The following is a 16,805-nucleotide window of genomic DNA, read 5'->3' as shown; positions in this document are numbered from 1 at the left end:
AATTTGGAATTATCCTGAAAGTGCAAAGCAAGGAAGTTAATCAACTTATTAGTCAGCTAAATCAGTGTACCCAGCAGAGTAATATATGTAATAGATTTCATTCCTAAAGCTTTTCAACCTTTAAACCAAAATACTGGAAATAAAAAACGGGAAACATACAGTCCAAAAGTATTCCCCAACAACAAAGAGCCATTCTTAGAATATCATTTTTTATACCACAGTTTATACCATTCTGTATGGCCTGGAAGTTGGGGGAAGACTGTAAAGTACCACTAACATATTGCAATCATAGTACTCAAAATTACACGTGTTACAAATAGGCAAATCAATACTAGCAGGAAAACCATCAATACAGCATTAGTAGTTTTTTTCAAAATGTTGATAGGAAAAGGACAGCAAAAAATGTTCAAAAATGAAAGGGTTTTCTGGGTTTTCTTTTCTTTAAAGCAGGCTTGTTTTCATCTCTAAGTACTGATAGTTTTACTTATTTAAAAATATATACATGAATTTTCTATATTTTGAACTAAAGTAAAGAACACAGTTTATCATGCAACAATGCGTGTACTTTTTTACCACGCACTCAAACTATGCCATTTCAAAATCTTGATAATGGATTTGGTCATCTCAACTAAGCCAGATGAATACTTTTTTTTCCTAAAATGAAATTTCAATGTCTTAATGCTACTGTAATGTAATTCCTTCAGTATAACAAAGGTTTAAGAGCAATATTTTTTTCAAGAGATTAGGCAGTAAGTCTTATGTAAAATATAAGGTAAGTCTACAGGGCCAGCTTAACAGACCTGAGACTTAGCCCAAACATCTGGATTTCTTACCTAAAAAGCATCCAACATATACAGAATCTTACAGCTTAGAATTTGGTCACATTTTCACCAGTACAGACAAATGTGCAGACGTATTATCCTGGCTACCCTCTATCCAGCTCCCTTAAAGTAACTCCGTCTAAGAGTTGTGGGACATTTTTAAGAGCAAACCAGCATTATTTTTCATTAACATAATTTAGAAAAAAGCTAAAGTGATTCCTTCTTTCAAAAGATCTCACCCTCCACACTTGAGGGCGTTGGCTGATGACAAGCTCAACATGAGCCGGCAACGTGCGCTCGCAGCCAAGAAGGCCAACCGTACCCTGGGCTGCATCAAAAGAAGTGTGGCCAGCAGGTCAAGGGAGGTGATTCTGCCCCTCTACTCTGCTCTTGTGAGACCCCACCTGGAGTACTGCATCCAGCTCTGGGGCCCCCAACATAAGAAGGACATGGACCTGTTGAAGCAAGTCCAGAGAAGGGCCACAAAGATGATCAGAGGGCTGGAGCACCTCTCCTATGAAGACAGGCTGAGAGAGTTGGGGTTGTTCAGCCTGGAGAAGAGAAGGCTCTGGGGAGACCTCATAGCAGCTTTCCAGTATCTGAAGGGCGCCTACAAGAAAGCTGGAGAGGGACTTTTTACAAGGGCATGTACTGATAGGACAAGGGTAATGGCTTCAAACTGAACGAGGGCAGATTTAGAATAGATATAAGGAAGAAATTTTTCACTGTGAGGGTGGTGAGACACTGGAACAAATTGCCCAGGGAAGTTGTCGATGCCCCATCCCTGGAAGTGTTCAAGGCCAGGCTGGGTGGGGCTTTGAGCAATGTGGTGTAGTGGGAGGTGTCCCTGCCCATGGCAGGGGGGTTGGAACTACATGATCTTTATGGTCCCTTCCAACCTAAACTATTCTATGATTCTATGATTTCGACTTGTGTTGTATTTTCAGTATATGTAATTCTTTTTTCATTTGGTTAAAACATCTCATTTTATGCAATGGAAGAATGATACTAGATCCTAAACATATTTAATATCTCCATCTGAATAATTTGCTTGAAAAAATCCTCCAATGTTTTGCTTTAATATATTTAGCTACAGAATATGCTTTTTTTATTTAAAGGAAGTCAAAAGATAATTCAATACAGTAATACATTGTATATCATAAAAAAGCACACACATAAACCAGCAAAACTGATGCTGTTGCATTTTCGTTATAACATGTTCCCTTATTAACTGAGCCTAACTAATTTAAAGTTACATAGGCAAGGTAATGCAAAGACAAATTGCCACTATTCTGGCGGGATATTAAATTCAACATGGATCTAAATTTTTAACAGATATAGAAGACACTTGTTTAGAATCATTTTAACACAATTTTTTTGTCCTCCAGAATGAAATTCAGTGACCCCTTCCTTGACTGTTTTCCTTCCTAAGCATAGGGAGAGGAACTCAAGACTCTTAGTACTGACTCTGCTTTTTGTTACTGTAGTAGGGTAGAAGCCTCAATTGTGGCATTTTCTTGCTTTCACCTGGGTGAGAGTCAAAAATACAAATTGCAAAATCTCCTTTACTCAGAGACTGTTTGGGTAGTGTGATCCTGAAAGACATAATCCATGAAAATTCCCAAGCAACTGATGCAGGCACAACTGTTTAACTAAAAAGAAATCTTAGATTTAAAGGAATTTTAAGCAGAAACACACTGAAGGTAGTACAGCTCTGGAGAGAATCAAAAGCAACATGGTACTGCTACAGTCAATTTCCCATTGGAAGGATATAATTAAAAGATGAGTTTTCAACACCTTCAACAGTGAGAAACCATTGTAAGGAAATGAAACTTCCTTGGAACACAAAGAGAACAGTAGAGGAAAGCAGCAAAAGAAAAAAGTCTGTGTACCGTGTAGGAAATATGCTTACAAATGGCTAACATGCTGGTTAAACTTAGTGCAACTTACTTTCAGTAGTGCTGAGTTAATAACAAGGCTATTTTTACAAATATTTCTTAGCAGACAGTGACTAAAGTCTGAAATTCACAGGAAAATTCAGTAAGAATCAAAATTTTCATCTTAAAAAGGACAGCTTGTCCAACTTACTATTCCAGATCTCTAGTCAAAGAGAAGCACATAAGCAAATCAAGAGAGTTCCTTCAAAGAAAACTGCCTACTCTGAAAGGCCGTTATTTCTCACTGTGGCAAAAATTTACAGTTGGCTTCTCTGAATTAGGGAACCATCAGAAAAGAACATGAGCAACATTGACAAACAAGAGCATCATACGTGGAAAAAAGCAACCCACTTTTGGCAAAGTACACTGCAACCATTCAAATGCCAATAAGCAAAAGCAGGCAGCCACCAAGAAACCCACAACACGAGACGTTTGCAGCAAAGATGCAAAGATGTTGCCACAAAAGTGCACCACCCAATGCAGAGGAATGCAAGACACAAGTCTGATCGAAACAGTATCCTCAGAGTATCCTCAGTCCTAAGAAAGGAGTCAAAACCAAACATTCTCTGTTCTACATTCAAATAAGACAGAAAGGTATCTTTCAGAAAGAGGAGTATCTAAATGATAGGCTGATGTTAAAAACGTATTTTCAAAGTGCATCCCCCGAGTTTACAAAAACGCAGTAAGGTCTTACACAGATGAAACGAGGAAGAATTAGCTAGTTTACAAGGCACCACTTTTAAAACTCATTGTAGATCGCACTGGCTTAAAATTGGTGACATAAGTTCCACGTCAAATAAGCCAGCCAAGTGTCCAAGAGAAGGCTGTTATCCCAATACTGCTGAGGGAGATTTTTGTGTCTAGTTCAACTAGCCAAAATCGTTCAACACCTGTGATGCCCAGAACCGGACTTATAGATACTGAGTTAAACAAGCCATCCTCCCTTATGAGAACCCTACAGCGCCATGTTTAGCCATGGCTGGTAGAGGACGGCCATGGACAAGTTAGGATGTAAACAGGCCTCAGACTGGGCCCAGAAATTGCGAGAGGAATGGATGCAAGACAGGCACTCTGGCGGCACTCAGACATTAGGAATATAGTTAAAGACAGTTTTATTGTAAGAGAACACAGCAAAAGGGTAACGCAAAACGTGTTATTATGCTGCAACAATTCCTGAATGAAGAAACAGCTTTCTGATAGAAAAGGCTAGTGGAAACACTTAGTCCTTTAGCGTTATTATGCAGCATATAGTAGACAAAATAAGGAAGTTCATTTTGTAAGGAGGTACAGTCTGAATAGCAAACAACACCTAAAGTTATCTAAAAGCCCTCCTCTTAGATTGCAGTTCTCTCTAATTCCATTTAATGTGTATAGTTTTTGATATTCTGTTCTTCAGTAAACAGCTGGAGGACAGTAACGGCTTAAAGACTAATAACATTGTAAGAAGTTTAGCACTTAAGCTGAAACTTCCAGAGTACGCAGCAAGTGAAGGGGACAGAAGTAATGAAAAATACAAACACACTTTTCTCATAGGTATTTGCAAGGGTGATAGCAAAGAAGAGAGCACATATTTCACGTTAGGACAAAAGCAAGACTAACCAATATTATTTTTGCTTGTTTGCACTAGATTAGGACCATTTCATGCCAGAAGATGCTATAATATGCTTGAAGAAAAAAACAATAAGCAAGGTATTTGTAACTATTTCTCTACCATGAAATTATTTTTCAAGATACAACAAATTTTTCAAGAATAGCAACAACATTTGACAGCATAGTTATAAAACACATCTATATTTTTAAAAAAAAAGGCAATTTTCAAATTTTCAAAAACAATCCTTCAAAGATACAAGAAAGCAAAAAAGGCAAGAAAAATGATATCCTTAAAAAAGTGTAATCCAGGAGAGCATTACCATTACAAGCGCATACATTCTTTTTAAAACTTACCTCTCCTCCATTAACATACTCCATCACAAAACACAAACGATCCTTTGTCTGGAAGGAATATTTCAAGGACTTGCAAAGAAAACAGCAAAATCAAACCAATTATCATCTTGTATTAACCCAATTTCTTCAACTTAAATTGTAACAAAATTTAATTTTATCCTCTTAAGCAGGCAATTCTGTTTTGGTGAGAAATTTCAGAGTAATTAAAAGTATAACTTCCTATCTGGAGCTTGAGATGAATTAACACAAAAACCTTAATGTCTTCCCTCATCTCTGCCACGTGGCCATTGGTATGAAAACACTGTGCTTATTATAACAAAATACTAAATATTTACTAAAATACTCAATTTTCTACTGCATTTCTTACTGCCATGCATGGTGCCAGTTATTCTCACTCATCATATTTTATGATGTCCACTTCCACAATGCCCATGAATACAGAGTTTACCATATTCTCTTTAGTTTCTCCCAAATAGAATCTCAAAAGTCGTCTTAAACCTCCAGCCTGCTTTCACTTCAAAGCAAGGACTCTCCAGTTTCACATACTATGCAATGTTGAAAACTCTGAGTGCCAAATGAATATATTTATTTAAGTATAATTTTATAATTGAAAAAAAATTTTATTATCTTAATTAAAATTTTTAACTTACAAATGTTGAATTGATTTTAGTTGGAAAAATGATACGAAAGAAAATCTACAGGTACAGGCTTGGCCTAAAGGAAGTCAAATGCAGTAGAACCACATGTAACAAAATCCTAAGGAGATTCAAGTGACTTAAATAATGCATGTCTCCTTAAAATATTTGTTTAATAATATCAGAAAGATATAAAGATATAAGTGCAGTGACATTGTTGCATGATTTGATTGGAAGTACACCTATTCCTGCTTACCTTTACACTCTAATTTAAGAAACTTTTGGTGATATCATTTCTCTTGATTGAATTCCCAAGAATACGGCCAAGCAATGTAAATGCAATTCTCTGCTTTCTAAAGGGTTTGTTTATGATTTTCTAAATAGGAAAGCTTCCATGTTATACTTGGATATTTTAATACAAAAAAGAAATATTTTCCCTATGTTAAAATACAACATGTTAATTATCTTCTGAAATCAGTGAAAAAGATTTTCTAATATATTCTCAAAGGAGAGGAATCAGAATTACTTCTACAGAACAAAGTCAGTTTTAAAATTAAAACTATTAATCACAATTTGTCATGAATCTCAAAATTTTCATCTGTTTTTCAATATTTTCCTTCTATTAAATATTAAACATATAAAGACAAAGATATTGAACTAGTGGGATTTGAGTTTTGTTGCTCCATGGGCTACTTATGTTGAACAAATAGTTATTTTTATCATTTCATCGAATTCTTAATTAAGTTTTCTTGGTAAAAATTACTTACTTGACACTATGTGAAATCAATAGTATTTATTAAAAAAGGACTCATATACAAAAACTGCACAAGTTACATTCTACAATTAAATTTGTTTTCAGTGCAAATTTCAGTTTCATTAGAAGCTTTATTTCTGAACTCTTAAATACATATTCTGATAAAGGACATCATAAGCACCAGATAGCTACTGACTGTTTACAAATCATCATGAGAAGACTTCAAAATGTGTTTGTAAATTATGTTCATAATGGAATACCCATCATGTTGAAAATTACCTGCTAATGTACTTAAAACTAATTCCTAATACTTACTGTTAAAAAAGGGTGTCTGGTGTTTTTCAATACTCTGCTTTCCGTAAGCGTATGAGCCACTTCATCCTGAGAAATAACGAGTAGAAAAAGTAGGTCTGAATTAAGACATAACATTCTTATTTAATTCATTATGAGGAAAAGGTCAACACTTCCAAAAAGAGAAAGCTACAATACAGTTTTGGAAAATGAATGAACCTGAAAGAAACATGAAAAATAATTCATGTTTTTGGAGACAAGATTTTAAAGTAAATTTAAGTTTGGCAAAATACAATTTAACGTATTTTATTTGGTTTCTTTTTTCTTACTTGCTTGCTTTAAAATGAAGTCTTTAACTTTATATCCAATGTAGGGAAGGAAGAAATGATAATATTGGATTTGATAGTTTAAAAATATAGTCATCACAACTTTGCAGTTCTGGTATGAATCATCTGAACGACATATCTGCAGAGATTGAATCAATTTGCAAGAAACATACACAGGCAGTAACTGAGAGGAAGAGAGCAAGGGGAGAGGATGGCGGGAAGAGGGCTCGCCCTGCGCTACAACGGTGAGCAGCTCCTAAGGGCTGAGGACTGCTGAGGACTAGGGAGAAAAGAGGGGCATTTAGGAGGTTCATACTATGAATACACAGCCATTTTATGCAACGCTGGGTGTAATACATGTTGTGAATCCTCCCTCCCCAGGCTGCCAGAGGCTGAACCTAAAAAGCCCGAGAGCCACTGGGCTGGTTTAGTCATTTTCTGTAGCGCTAAGCTACCACTGAGTATTACATTAAAGAGAATTGAAGACTAACTTAGTGCGACTCAAACGTCATCATCCTGCAGAAGACAATATACTTAGTCAGAGTACACTTTATTATTACTACAAATAAAACCAATATAACATTATTGTACTGCACATGCTTATCAGACTAAACTCTGAAGATATTAAACTAGAAAATAAACACAGATGTCAGGAGTTTTAAATTAGACTTTTTAAATTGTCAAAATAGGCAGTTCAACAACAACAACAGAGTTAGTGGTAATAAATTATGATGCCATTTAGCTGAATAGCAGTGCAACACTGAGTGCATACACTACAACCACGTACTGGGGGGAAAACCAAAAAACACTTCAAGCAGAAAAGCAAGCCTGAAGTTTTACCTATTTATTTATTTTTAAAGCTCGGTGGTTCACCAGATGTGGGGCATAAAAAGCTGGCAATGGACTGTTTTTCTAGCATTACCTCAGAATTTTGTAATACTGGTAGCATTGTATTCCCTGGTAAGTGCAATATGAATCTGTCATGAAAATTTAGGATCAACAGATTTATGTTGAACTGGGCATATGATATACAGCCTTCTACATACAGCTGTCAATGCACCACTTTTCTGTTTCGTATTATCCCAACTGTTACAGGTATGACCTTCTATAGCATATATCATATCACGTTATAGGCTGAGTTGGGACTGCAGATCTGTTCTGCCTAGTGACTGTATCCTTAGCACTCATCTTGAGAGTTAAATGTGATTGATAAATCCCCATAACACACTTAACTGTCTAGCCCAGTCAGCATGCAAGTGCAGGCTCAAGTCTGCTTTTGTTTTTAGTTTGGGGAGCAGTGGAAAAAATGGTATTTAGTGACTAGAGAAGAAAACCATGATCACTTCACTTGCGAAGATCTAAGCATAGTCTATTTTTCATTCTTTCATCAGTTTCTTAGCAATATACAACCATACTATGGAAAACTTGGGACAAAACTTCAAAACAAAATTCCAGCTCTGAAGAAGTCAAATTTAAAAGACTGAGGTGCTCCCATTTTCATTATAGGATGGAGAGGCATGTTTCCTCACACACCTAATCTTCTTTTAGTCTGCAAACAGGCAGAAAAACAGACCCTGGTCTGCTTCAGGGAGGTTCTGCCCAATCTATCACTGAGCTAGCCTTCTGTTTTCAGGTAAACAGATCAATGAACAGTTGCATCTCCGATCTCTTCAAAACTTCTCTGGCTTTACACATGCTTCTACGAACAAGAATTTTCACTCAGCAGAGAGAGACAAAGTTATCTGAAATTCAGTTTTAACCCTTCTAAAAATTCAGTGATACTGTAGAAGCCAGCAAAGTAAAAGGGAAAACCTTAAAATTAAAAAATGTGGGTTTTATTTTATTGATATGAAGAAACAAGCTGAAATGCTCTGAAAGCTGGAAGGGTATAAAAAAGCAGCAGCAGAACAGGAGCTCACAGCAGTTGGACATAAGACTCCCCTGAAGATCCCCTGGGTGCCACAGGTGAGCAGAGCACTGGGGAAGGATGTCAGGCTGGAGACTGGGACACAGCATGCAGCAACCAGAGAGACTCTGAGACCCACAGGGCAACCCACAGACATTGCTGCCATTTATAATGTTTTACAAGGAGGGCCACTGAGATGCTCCTTCCCATTCAGCATCAGGAGAACGCAGCAGCAATACCCTCTTTTCTTTCTGTATCTCTTGATTATGAAGAAGAAAAGTGCACTCCCTGTTGCTGTTAGTCCAAATCACGCCAACCAGCCTGCCAGTGCACGCGAGACAGCTGCTAAGGGCACGCAGAACTCACAGGTCAGTCTCTTCTCTGCTGAAGACATAAATTTAAGTCTCTCCCCCTGCACCGGGGCTGGTTTTAACAAAACTCAAGGAAGTATAACTGGTTTTGAGGCTTCTAGTCCTCTATCAAATTTAATCAAAACTGATCAACACATTCAAAAGTTATTAGAAAGTGAATGAAAGGCAGACAAATGAACATATAGACTGCAAAACTCTGTAAGCCCTGTTTTCATAGGACAATAGGAAAATTGGAAAAATCTGAAGGATATTTTAAAATACAATATATGTAAACCCCAGTAGTTCCCATCCACATTCAGTTTCCACAAATACTGGTATTGTTAGCCTCAAGCATTCAAAATTCTCAGTCAGATCCACATCCCTCAAAAACCTCCTTACTTAATAATTAGGATTATTTTTAATTGCATCTCATGGTGTTAAGAGCATGTAGGTTTCTTGATCTCAACTTGTTCTGTACACATGGGATTCAGAACTTTAGAATTGCTAGACACAAAGCTCAGAGTATATGATCTTTCAGTTTAAACTTAGTAAAATTATGACCAAGTGCAAGAGCTAGTAACACTAAACTAACCAAGTTTAAGTGAATGGACAATGCCAGTTTAAACCACTTCTTCAGACATCAGCTTCAGACTTTCCTCGTTCCTCAAAAACTGAAAAAATGAAATTGTTAGTCCCATGCACAACCATCTTATCTAACATATCAGGAACAGAGCACAGACCCATTAAATTAATTGCATTTATCTGAATAAACCTGCAGTTGACTTAGACAAATTTTTGAAGTATGTCATATACCCTGCAATGCCTTTTTCTTGTTTTAAACTTGGATTGCACTATCTTCCTATCCAGTGAACTCCCTCAATGCTTTAGCACACTCTAGATCATAAGACACTTGAAAAAGGTATGCAAAATGGGTACACGTACTTTTTTTTGTACTCTTGTTTTCTGAAGATACGCTTGTTTTTCTATCAAACTCAGTAACCAATAAAAATCAAATACAACTTATGTATTAGATATTGGCTATTCCATTAAAAAAAAAAGACCCAATATTAAAACTATAACCTTCCTTACCTTTGCAATAATGACTTCTTTTTTCAAAATCTTCATAGCATAGTATTTCCCACTAGCCTTCTCTCGAACCAGGATAACTTTGCCAAACGTGCCTTTGCCCAGTAGTTTTAAATAGTCAAAATCATTCATTGTCTATAAGAAGCAAAGAATAAGGATAAGCAAGACTTATGCTATCCAGTTCCAATATGCACCAGTGTGTTCGCATATAACCAAATGCTATTACCAATACAATAAGAACTGTCTACAAAAATAGGTACACTTCTATGATTAAGTTCATAATAGTTAACTGCATCCTTAAACCACTAGGATATATTGTTTGATACTATTGTTATAGTTCTCTAAAGTCCAGCACCACACAGTATAGTACACACACACACACTTATTTTTACAAAGCACACACAGAGCAAAGTTTTAGCCTATACCAGCATTTCATGAATGTTCCACATCTAAGGAAGCTCATCAACATGTGTATTACCAGGGACACAAGACCATGGCATATCAGTAGGTTTTGTGTAACATCAACCACTGCACTGATGTCGTTTTTGAAACACACATGATCCTCACTGCAATATTACACCAGTAAGAGTCTACAGCAGTCTTCGTATTAGAGGTGGACTTTTAAAATTTTGAATACAGATTACAATTACATGGTTTTTACATTAATCAATCTCTGTCCGAAAAGGAAGAAGTAGTGAGTTTTCCTCTTTCGTGTGACTCAATTATAGTGACTGTCCAAGCATTTAGTATCACCCCAGGTTTGCAGGCTAAATGTAGTACATCCAAGAGCTCGTTCCACCAACAGACAATTTTAGTCCAGTAGGTTTATCAGCTCAACTGGAGTGTCACACACCGCAAGAATATGACCAGACTATCTATCTCAGATCCCAAAGCAGTTCAGCTACTTTCATGAGCACAAAGCTTGAGTCAATAACCACCTTAGTTCTGCAAGTTCATTCCACAGCCAGTTCAGAGGCATCAACCCTATGGTTGATGAGGATGTAGAAAAAAACAGCACAATACTGAGAATGCAGCGACTGTACAGGGTCGCCTTGGAATGACAGCAGGGTTTCTTTGGCCAACTCAGACCAATCATTGGCTTCCACTGTGTGTTCCCACAGCACATCTTTCAGCACACTGTGTTACTGGCTTGGGTGCAGCATCACGTGACCACACACAGACTGTTAAGGCACCCAGGAACCTTGAGGAAGCAGTTAAAAGCTCTGAAAGACAACACACTCACCTATTGCTATAGTACTGTCCTGCAATATCAATAACCTTCCTTTCTTAGTGAATGATACCTCAAAACATTTATAAAGAGTAGTTATACTCCAAGTCTCAGTTTTGCTAAATTAAATATATTTAATCCTGCTACATGTGAGGAAAATAAAAGATTGTGGCTTATCTTTCGTCTTCCTAGTGTCTCTTTTTATCACTAGTTGTAGTCTCAGGGAGTTTTCTTGAATACTGATACTTGTGTCTTCCACAACTGAATTAGTACTTTCCTTATTCCTACCAGAAACACCTCTAACAGTGCCTACGTGTCTCACATACATTCCAAGTGTAGAGCTATTGGGCATATCCCCTGGTGTGCAATCACAAATAGTGGCAGCAAAATATATTCTCTCCTGTGAGAAAGAATAAAGGGCAAAATTTGCTTCTGAAATTATATATTCCTTTAAGCTCAAGTGCATGATATCATTACTGTGGATCTGAAGTTGCAGTCGAACAACTGTGAAAATAATCTATGCAATTGCTCACTCAGATTCAGTTTGAAATCTGCTCACTTAAAGGGCTAGAATTGAAGTTCCATCAACTACATCAATACTGTAATTCCTTAGCTTTTAAGTGTTCAACCTGCAACTGAAAAGCTGCAAAAAGGTTTCCAGCGGGCTATTTAAGGTAACATCTGGATGGCTGGATTCTTTGCTCACACGTAAACATATTTAAACATTTGCACTGATAGATCTTGTTTTGCTGCCAAAACCACCTCACATCAGGAAGAACAAAACTGCATTTAGCCCAGTAAGAAATATGAGTAACAGAGGTTTCAAAGGCTCAGTATACATTTTACTTAAAAAAAATGCATACAAGTGAGTTCAAAGTTAAGATCTGTAACACAGCCTTAAATGCTCAACTTTTGCAAAAAATAGTATAATGTGTTATAACTACTGATGCATGACATAGTATGTAAAGTTGTGATCCAAATACTATGTGGCTACTAGTAATTAATCAATTAAAGGTAAGAATTCTCAAATATCACAGCCAGTACTTTGGAAAGTCAGATTATCTACTTTGATAGCTCTACAATAACCATCAAGCAAAACCAAATGCCTTTGTGCCAAAGCAGTGAAAATTGACAAAAACAAATGAAAAAGTCTTCACCAGTAGAGTGTTCTAGCCACATCACCCAAATCACAGAAGGCAAAGGCAAAGACTGGAAGAATAAAGAACCGCCCACCGTAGGAGAAGATCAGGTCTGAGACCATCTAAGGAACCTGAAAGTACGCAAATCCATGGGAACTGATGAGCTGCATCCATGGGTCCTGGGGGAACTGGCAGATGAAGTTTCCAAGCCGCTATCCATCATATCTGAGAAGTCATGGCAGTCTGGTGAAGTTCCCACTGATGGGAAAAGGGGAAACATAACCCCCATTTTTAAAAAGGGAAATAAGGAAGACCCAGGGAACTACTGGCCAGTCAGTCTCACCTCTGTGCCTGGCAAGATCATGGAGCAGATCCTCCCGAAAACTATGCTAAGGCACACAGAAAATAAGGAGATGACTGGTGACAGCCAACATGGCTTCACTAAGGATGAATCCTGTCTCACAAATTTGGTGGCCTTCAGTGGGATTACAGCTTTGGTGGATAAGGGAAGAGCAACAGACATCATGTACCTGGACTTATGCAAAGTGTTTGACGCTGTTCCACATGACATCCTGATCTCCAAACTGGAGAGACATGGATTTGATGGATGGACCACTCGGTGGATAAGGAACTGGCTGGACAGTCGCACTCATAGCCTTGCAGTCAACGGCTCCATGTCCAAGTGGAGACCAGCGACAAGTGGTGTTCCTCAGGGGTTGCTACTTGGACCAGTACTGTTTAACATTTTTGTCAGCAACGTGGATGTTGGGATTGAGTGCAACCTTAGTAAGTTTTCTGACACCACCAAGCTGTGTAGATTGGCCAACACGCTGGAGGGAAGAAATGCCATCCAGAGGAAACTGGCCAGGCTTGAAAAATGGGCCTGTGCAAACCTCAAAGTTCAACAAGGCCAAGTGCAAGGTCCTGCACACGGGTCGGTGCAATCCCAAGCACAAATAGAAGCTAGGTGGCAAATGGATTGAGAGCAGTCCTGAGGAAAAGGACTTGGAGGTGCTGGTGGATGAGGAGCTCAACATGAGGCAGCAATGTGCACTTGCAGCCAAGAAGGCCAACCCCATCCTGGGCTGAATCAAAAGAAGTGTGGCCATCAAGTCGAGGGAGGTGATTCTACCCCTCTACTCTGCTCCAGTGAGACCCCACCTGGAGTACTGCATCCAGCTCTGGGGCCCCCAACATAAGAAGGACATGGACCTGTTGAAGCAAGTCCAGAGAAGGGCCACAAAGATGATCGGAGGGCTGGAGCACCTCTCCTATGAAGACAGGCTGAGAGAGTTGGGGTTGTTCAGCCTGGAGAAGAGAAGGCTCCAGGGAGACCCGGAATTTTGGAGACCTTATTATGGTGTACAAGTATCTAAAGGGTGGGTTGAAGGAGGATGGAACCAGGCTCTTTTCAATGGCTCCCAGTGACAGGACGAGGGGTAATGGGCACAAGTTAGAAAACAGGAAGTTCCGTTCAAATACACGGAAACACTTCTTTACGGTGAGGGTGACAGAGCACTGGCACAGGCTGCCCAGGGAGGTTGTGGAGTCCCCTTCTCTGGAGATTTTCAAGACCCGCCTGGATGCAGTCCTGAGTAATGTGCTCTAGGCAATCCTGCTTTAGCAGGGGAGTTGGACTAGATGATCTCTAGACGTCCCTTCCAACTCTGAAGATTCCTTTTAGCGGCCTTCCAGTACCTAAAGGGGGCCTATAGGAGAGCTGGGGAAGGACTTTTTACTAGGGCATGTAGCAATAGGACGAGGGGGAATGGCTTTTAACTGGAAGAGGGTAGATTTCGATTTGATATAGGGAAGAAATTCTTCAGTCTGAGGGTAGTGAGGCACTGGAACAGGTTGCCCAGAGAGGTTGTGGATGCCCCATCCCTGGAAGTGTTCAAGGCCAGGTTGGATGGGTCTTTGAGCAACCTGGTCTAGTGGGAGGTGTCCCTGCCCACGGCAGAGGGGTTGGAACTCGATGATCTTTAAGCTCCCTTCCAACCCAAACAATTCCATGATTCTATGAAAAATCAAAATGCATTCAAAACAGAATTCAAGCAGAAGATAAGTAATTTAGGGCAGAATCCTCTATATATTCAGTCATAAGCTATCACGTTCCCTGACAAAGAATGGCCAACAGCTTTATTCATAAAGAATATTGAATTGATGACCATAAGAACTTATCACTTCTAGCAGTCAAAAATTCATGGGATCACAAGCAGTCTCAAAGGGGTAACTTGTTCCCATACTTCCAACCTTCTTTGAGAAGCTGGATTTAGATAGGGACCACCAGAGTCTAAATAAAACCAGTTCAGAAAAACAGCCCTTCACCCGCAGACAGAAGGATGATTTTGGTGTGACTGATCACAGACATGGGTTTGATGCTAAGGGTAGCAAGCCAGTCAAATTGAAAGACTCATTTGCCCAAAATTTGCTTACATAATGTTCATCATAGCAGTCATGAATCTAGCTGCAAGCTCAGTGAAAACAAGTTAAAAAATATACATATATTTATAAGAGGAAGGTAATAGCTGTGCAAGATTTTGAGCCGTGGCTTAACAGCAGGTTATGGCAGTAGTGCTAGTTCTAAGAATAAAGTCTCCTGATGCTCTCATTCTTTAGAAACTCAGCAGAAGGCTTAGAGATGATACGCAGTGCAGGGTGACTAAAAAAGTCTGCCAAAGAACACAAGACCTTGGGAGATAAAAACACAGATGCCATAGCTAAGGGTGTACTGAAAACTGGTAGAAAAATGGGAATCCTTCCTAAACCTGAGGGATGTTGGTAAGCAAGTTTGCACGCTCCCATAAGACTGGATTCTTTCTCCTTGATGATTTTCCCATCTTCTTCATTCCTACCGAACTCTGAGGATTAAGTCTTTTTACTCATTACATTTCTTTTTGGTTTCCTCTGAAAAATCTGTTCTTTACTCATTCTGCATCCTGCAAAACAAATTTGTGAACAAAGTAAATGCAGTGAAGCTACAGGAAACTGCACTAACCAAAGAACCATATGATGCTCAGCCTCCTGTAAAGCCTGTTTACTCCCCTATGGATGATCTGTTCAAGAGACTACACCCAACTACAGGTGTTGAGAATTCCTACCAAGGAACTAATTTTTAAAAATTCCTGATGTGCACAAAGATAATATCACTTGGAGTTTCCATCTGACTTCATCAGGAAGAAACTCTACTTACAAGGAATAATATAGTAAGAAATAAAAGCAGTTTGCTAAGAATTTTTAGTGCTCCAAAATTTACCGATGGTCTTAGTGTACAACTTAAGTAGCACACCGATACTATTTTAAAAAAAAATTGAAAAAAAAAAAAAACCAAAGTGCTTTTGGTTCTTCTAGCTAATCTGGCCAGGGACATTGCTGTCATGCCTGTTCAAATCATGTCCCACATCCTAAAGAGTGTTTTCTTCTTAAAGCTTTTGCTACCTTTTTAGAGAACAACAGGCCCACTCCTCTCTGTCTTGTTTCTTAATCTGATTATGCTCCTCTACTCATGTGTATACCATCTGGTGCATGCACAAGCAAAATTCGCTGGGCTTAGATGTAAAATCAGGTGACAAAACAAGCTTGTAGGACACATTGTGCAAAAAAACCCTGAAATGAAAAGAAATCCAATACCCAAAAAGCAATAAAAATGCATTAAGTTGTTATAGCTGAAATGGTTCTGATTATATTAACAACTACAAAAGCTTTAACAGAAGTTTTTCAGAAACATTTCTAGAAAACAGAAACAGTTCTAAAAAATACGTTTTTCCCAATTTCAATTAACACCAAGGGAGTGACAACTCCCCGTCATGATGGTCACTTAATATTTTTGGTTCCAAAAACTTCTGAGAACGTTTCACTGAAGTCTTCCAACAGTAGAAAACTGTAGAGGGATTTTGAGTTTTGGCAAAAAAATACCCTTGCTGTCATCAGTATGCTCTTCACTGGCTACAAAAACTCCATTCCGCTCTATTATTAGGTGTTGAATATCACCATTTTTCATTTCACCTTTGTTTTGTAGAGTTTGCTTTTGGCTTGTTGACAAAGCCGTTAAATACTCTGCAGCATTACACATGCACTGTCCCAGCGACCTTATTTCAGCATTTCTTAAAGCATAATCAGCAAGACAGAAACAAAACTGATCTTCCTCCTCCTCCTGTTCCCACAACCCCTTTTGTTGTATGGGAAAACAGACTGCACTGTGAACAAGGAAAGCATACATTCCAGATAAACTACTTATATTGGACAGCATTAATTCTGACACCTTGAAAACACTTGTTATGCAGTGGTTTTTCACTGCACTAAGAGGATACACAGGCTTGGAACAGCGCTCAAATCTTTAGTAAAGCAAACCCAAATCCGTTCCACATAATCGCACGGCCTCTCAGAAA

General features: G+C 38.5%; 1 protein-coding gene across 1 annotated transcript in view; it reads right to left on the bottom strand.

The window, feature by feature from the left end:
- Window positions 1–16,805, bottom strand: part of AKT3 (AKT serine/threonine kinase 3) — a 157,236-nt gene that overhangs the window by 42,005 nt on the left and 98,426 nt on the right. The window contains exons 6-8 of the mRNA XM_082481086.1: window positions 10,054–10,185; window positions 6,407–6,472; window positions 4,703–4,771 (exon numbers count right to left, since the gene is read on the bottom strand). Coding sequence (XP_082337212.1) covers window positions 4,703–4,771; window positions 6,407–6,472; window positions 10,054–10,185 — 267 coding nt within the window. The remainder of the gene's footprint in view (window positions 1–4,702; window positions 4,772–6,406; window positions 6,473–10,053; window positions 10,186–16,805) is intronic.

Source organism: Vanellus vanellus (genome assembly GCF_965231255.1).
Source record: "Vanellus vanellus genome assembly, chromosome: 3".
Lineage (NCBI taxonomy): Eukaryota > Metazoa > Chordata > Aves > Charadriiformes > Charadriidae > Vanellus > Vanellus vanellus.
The sequence above is the reverse complement of the archived record's forward strand: the minus strand, read 5'-3'. Positions and strand labels throughout refer to the sequence as shown.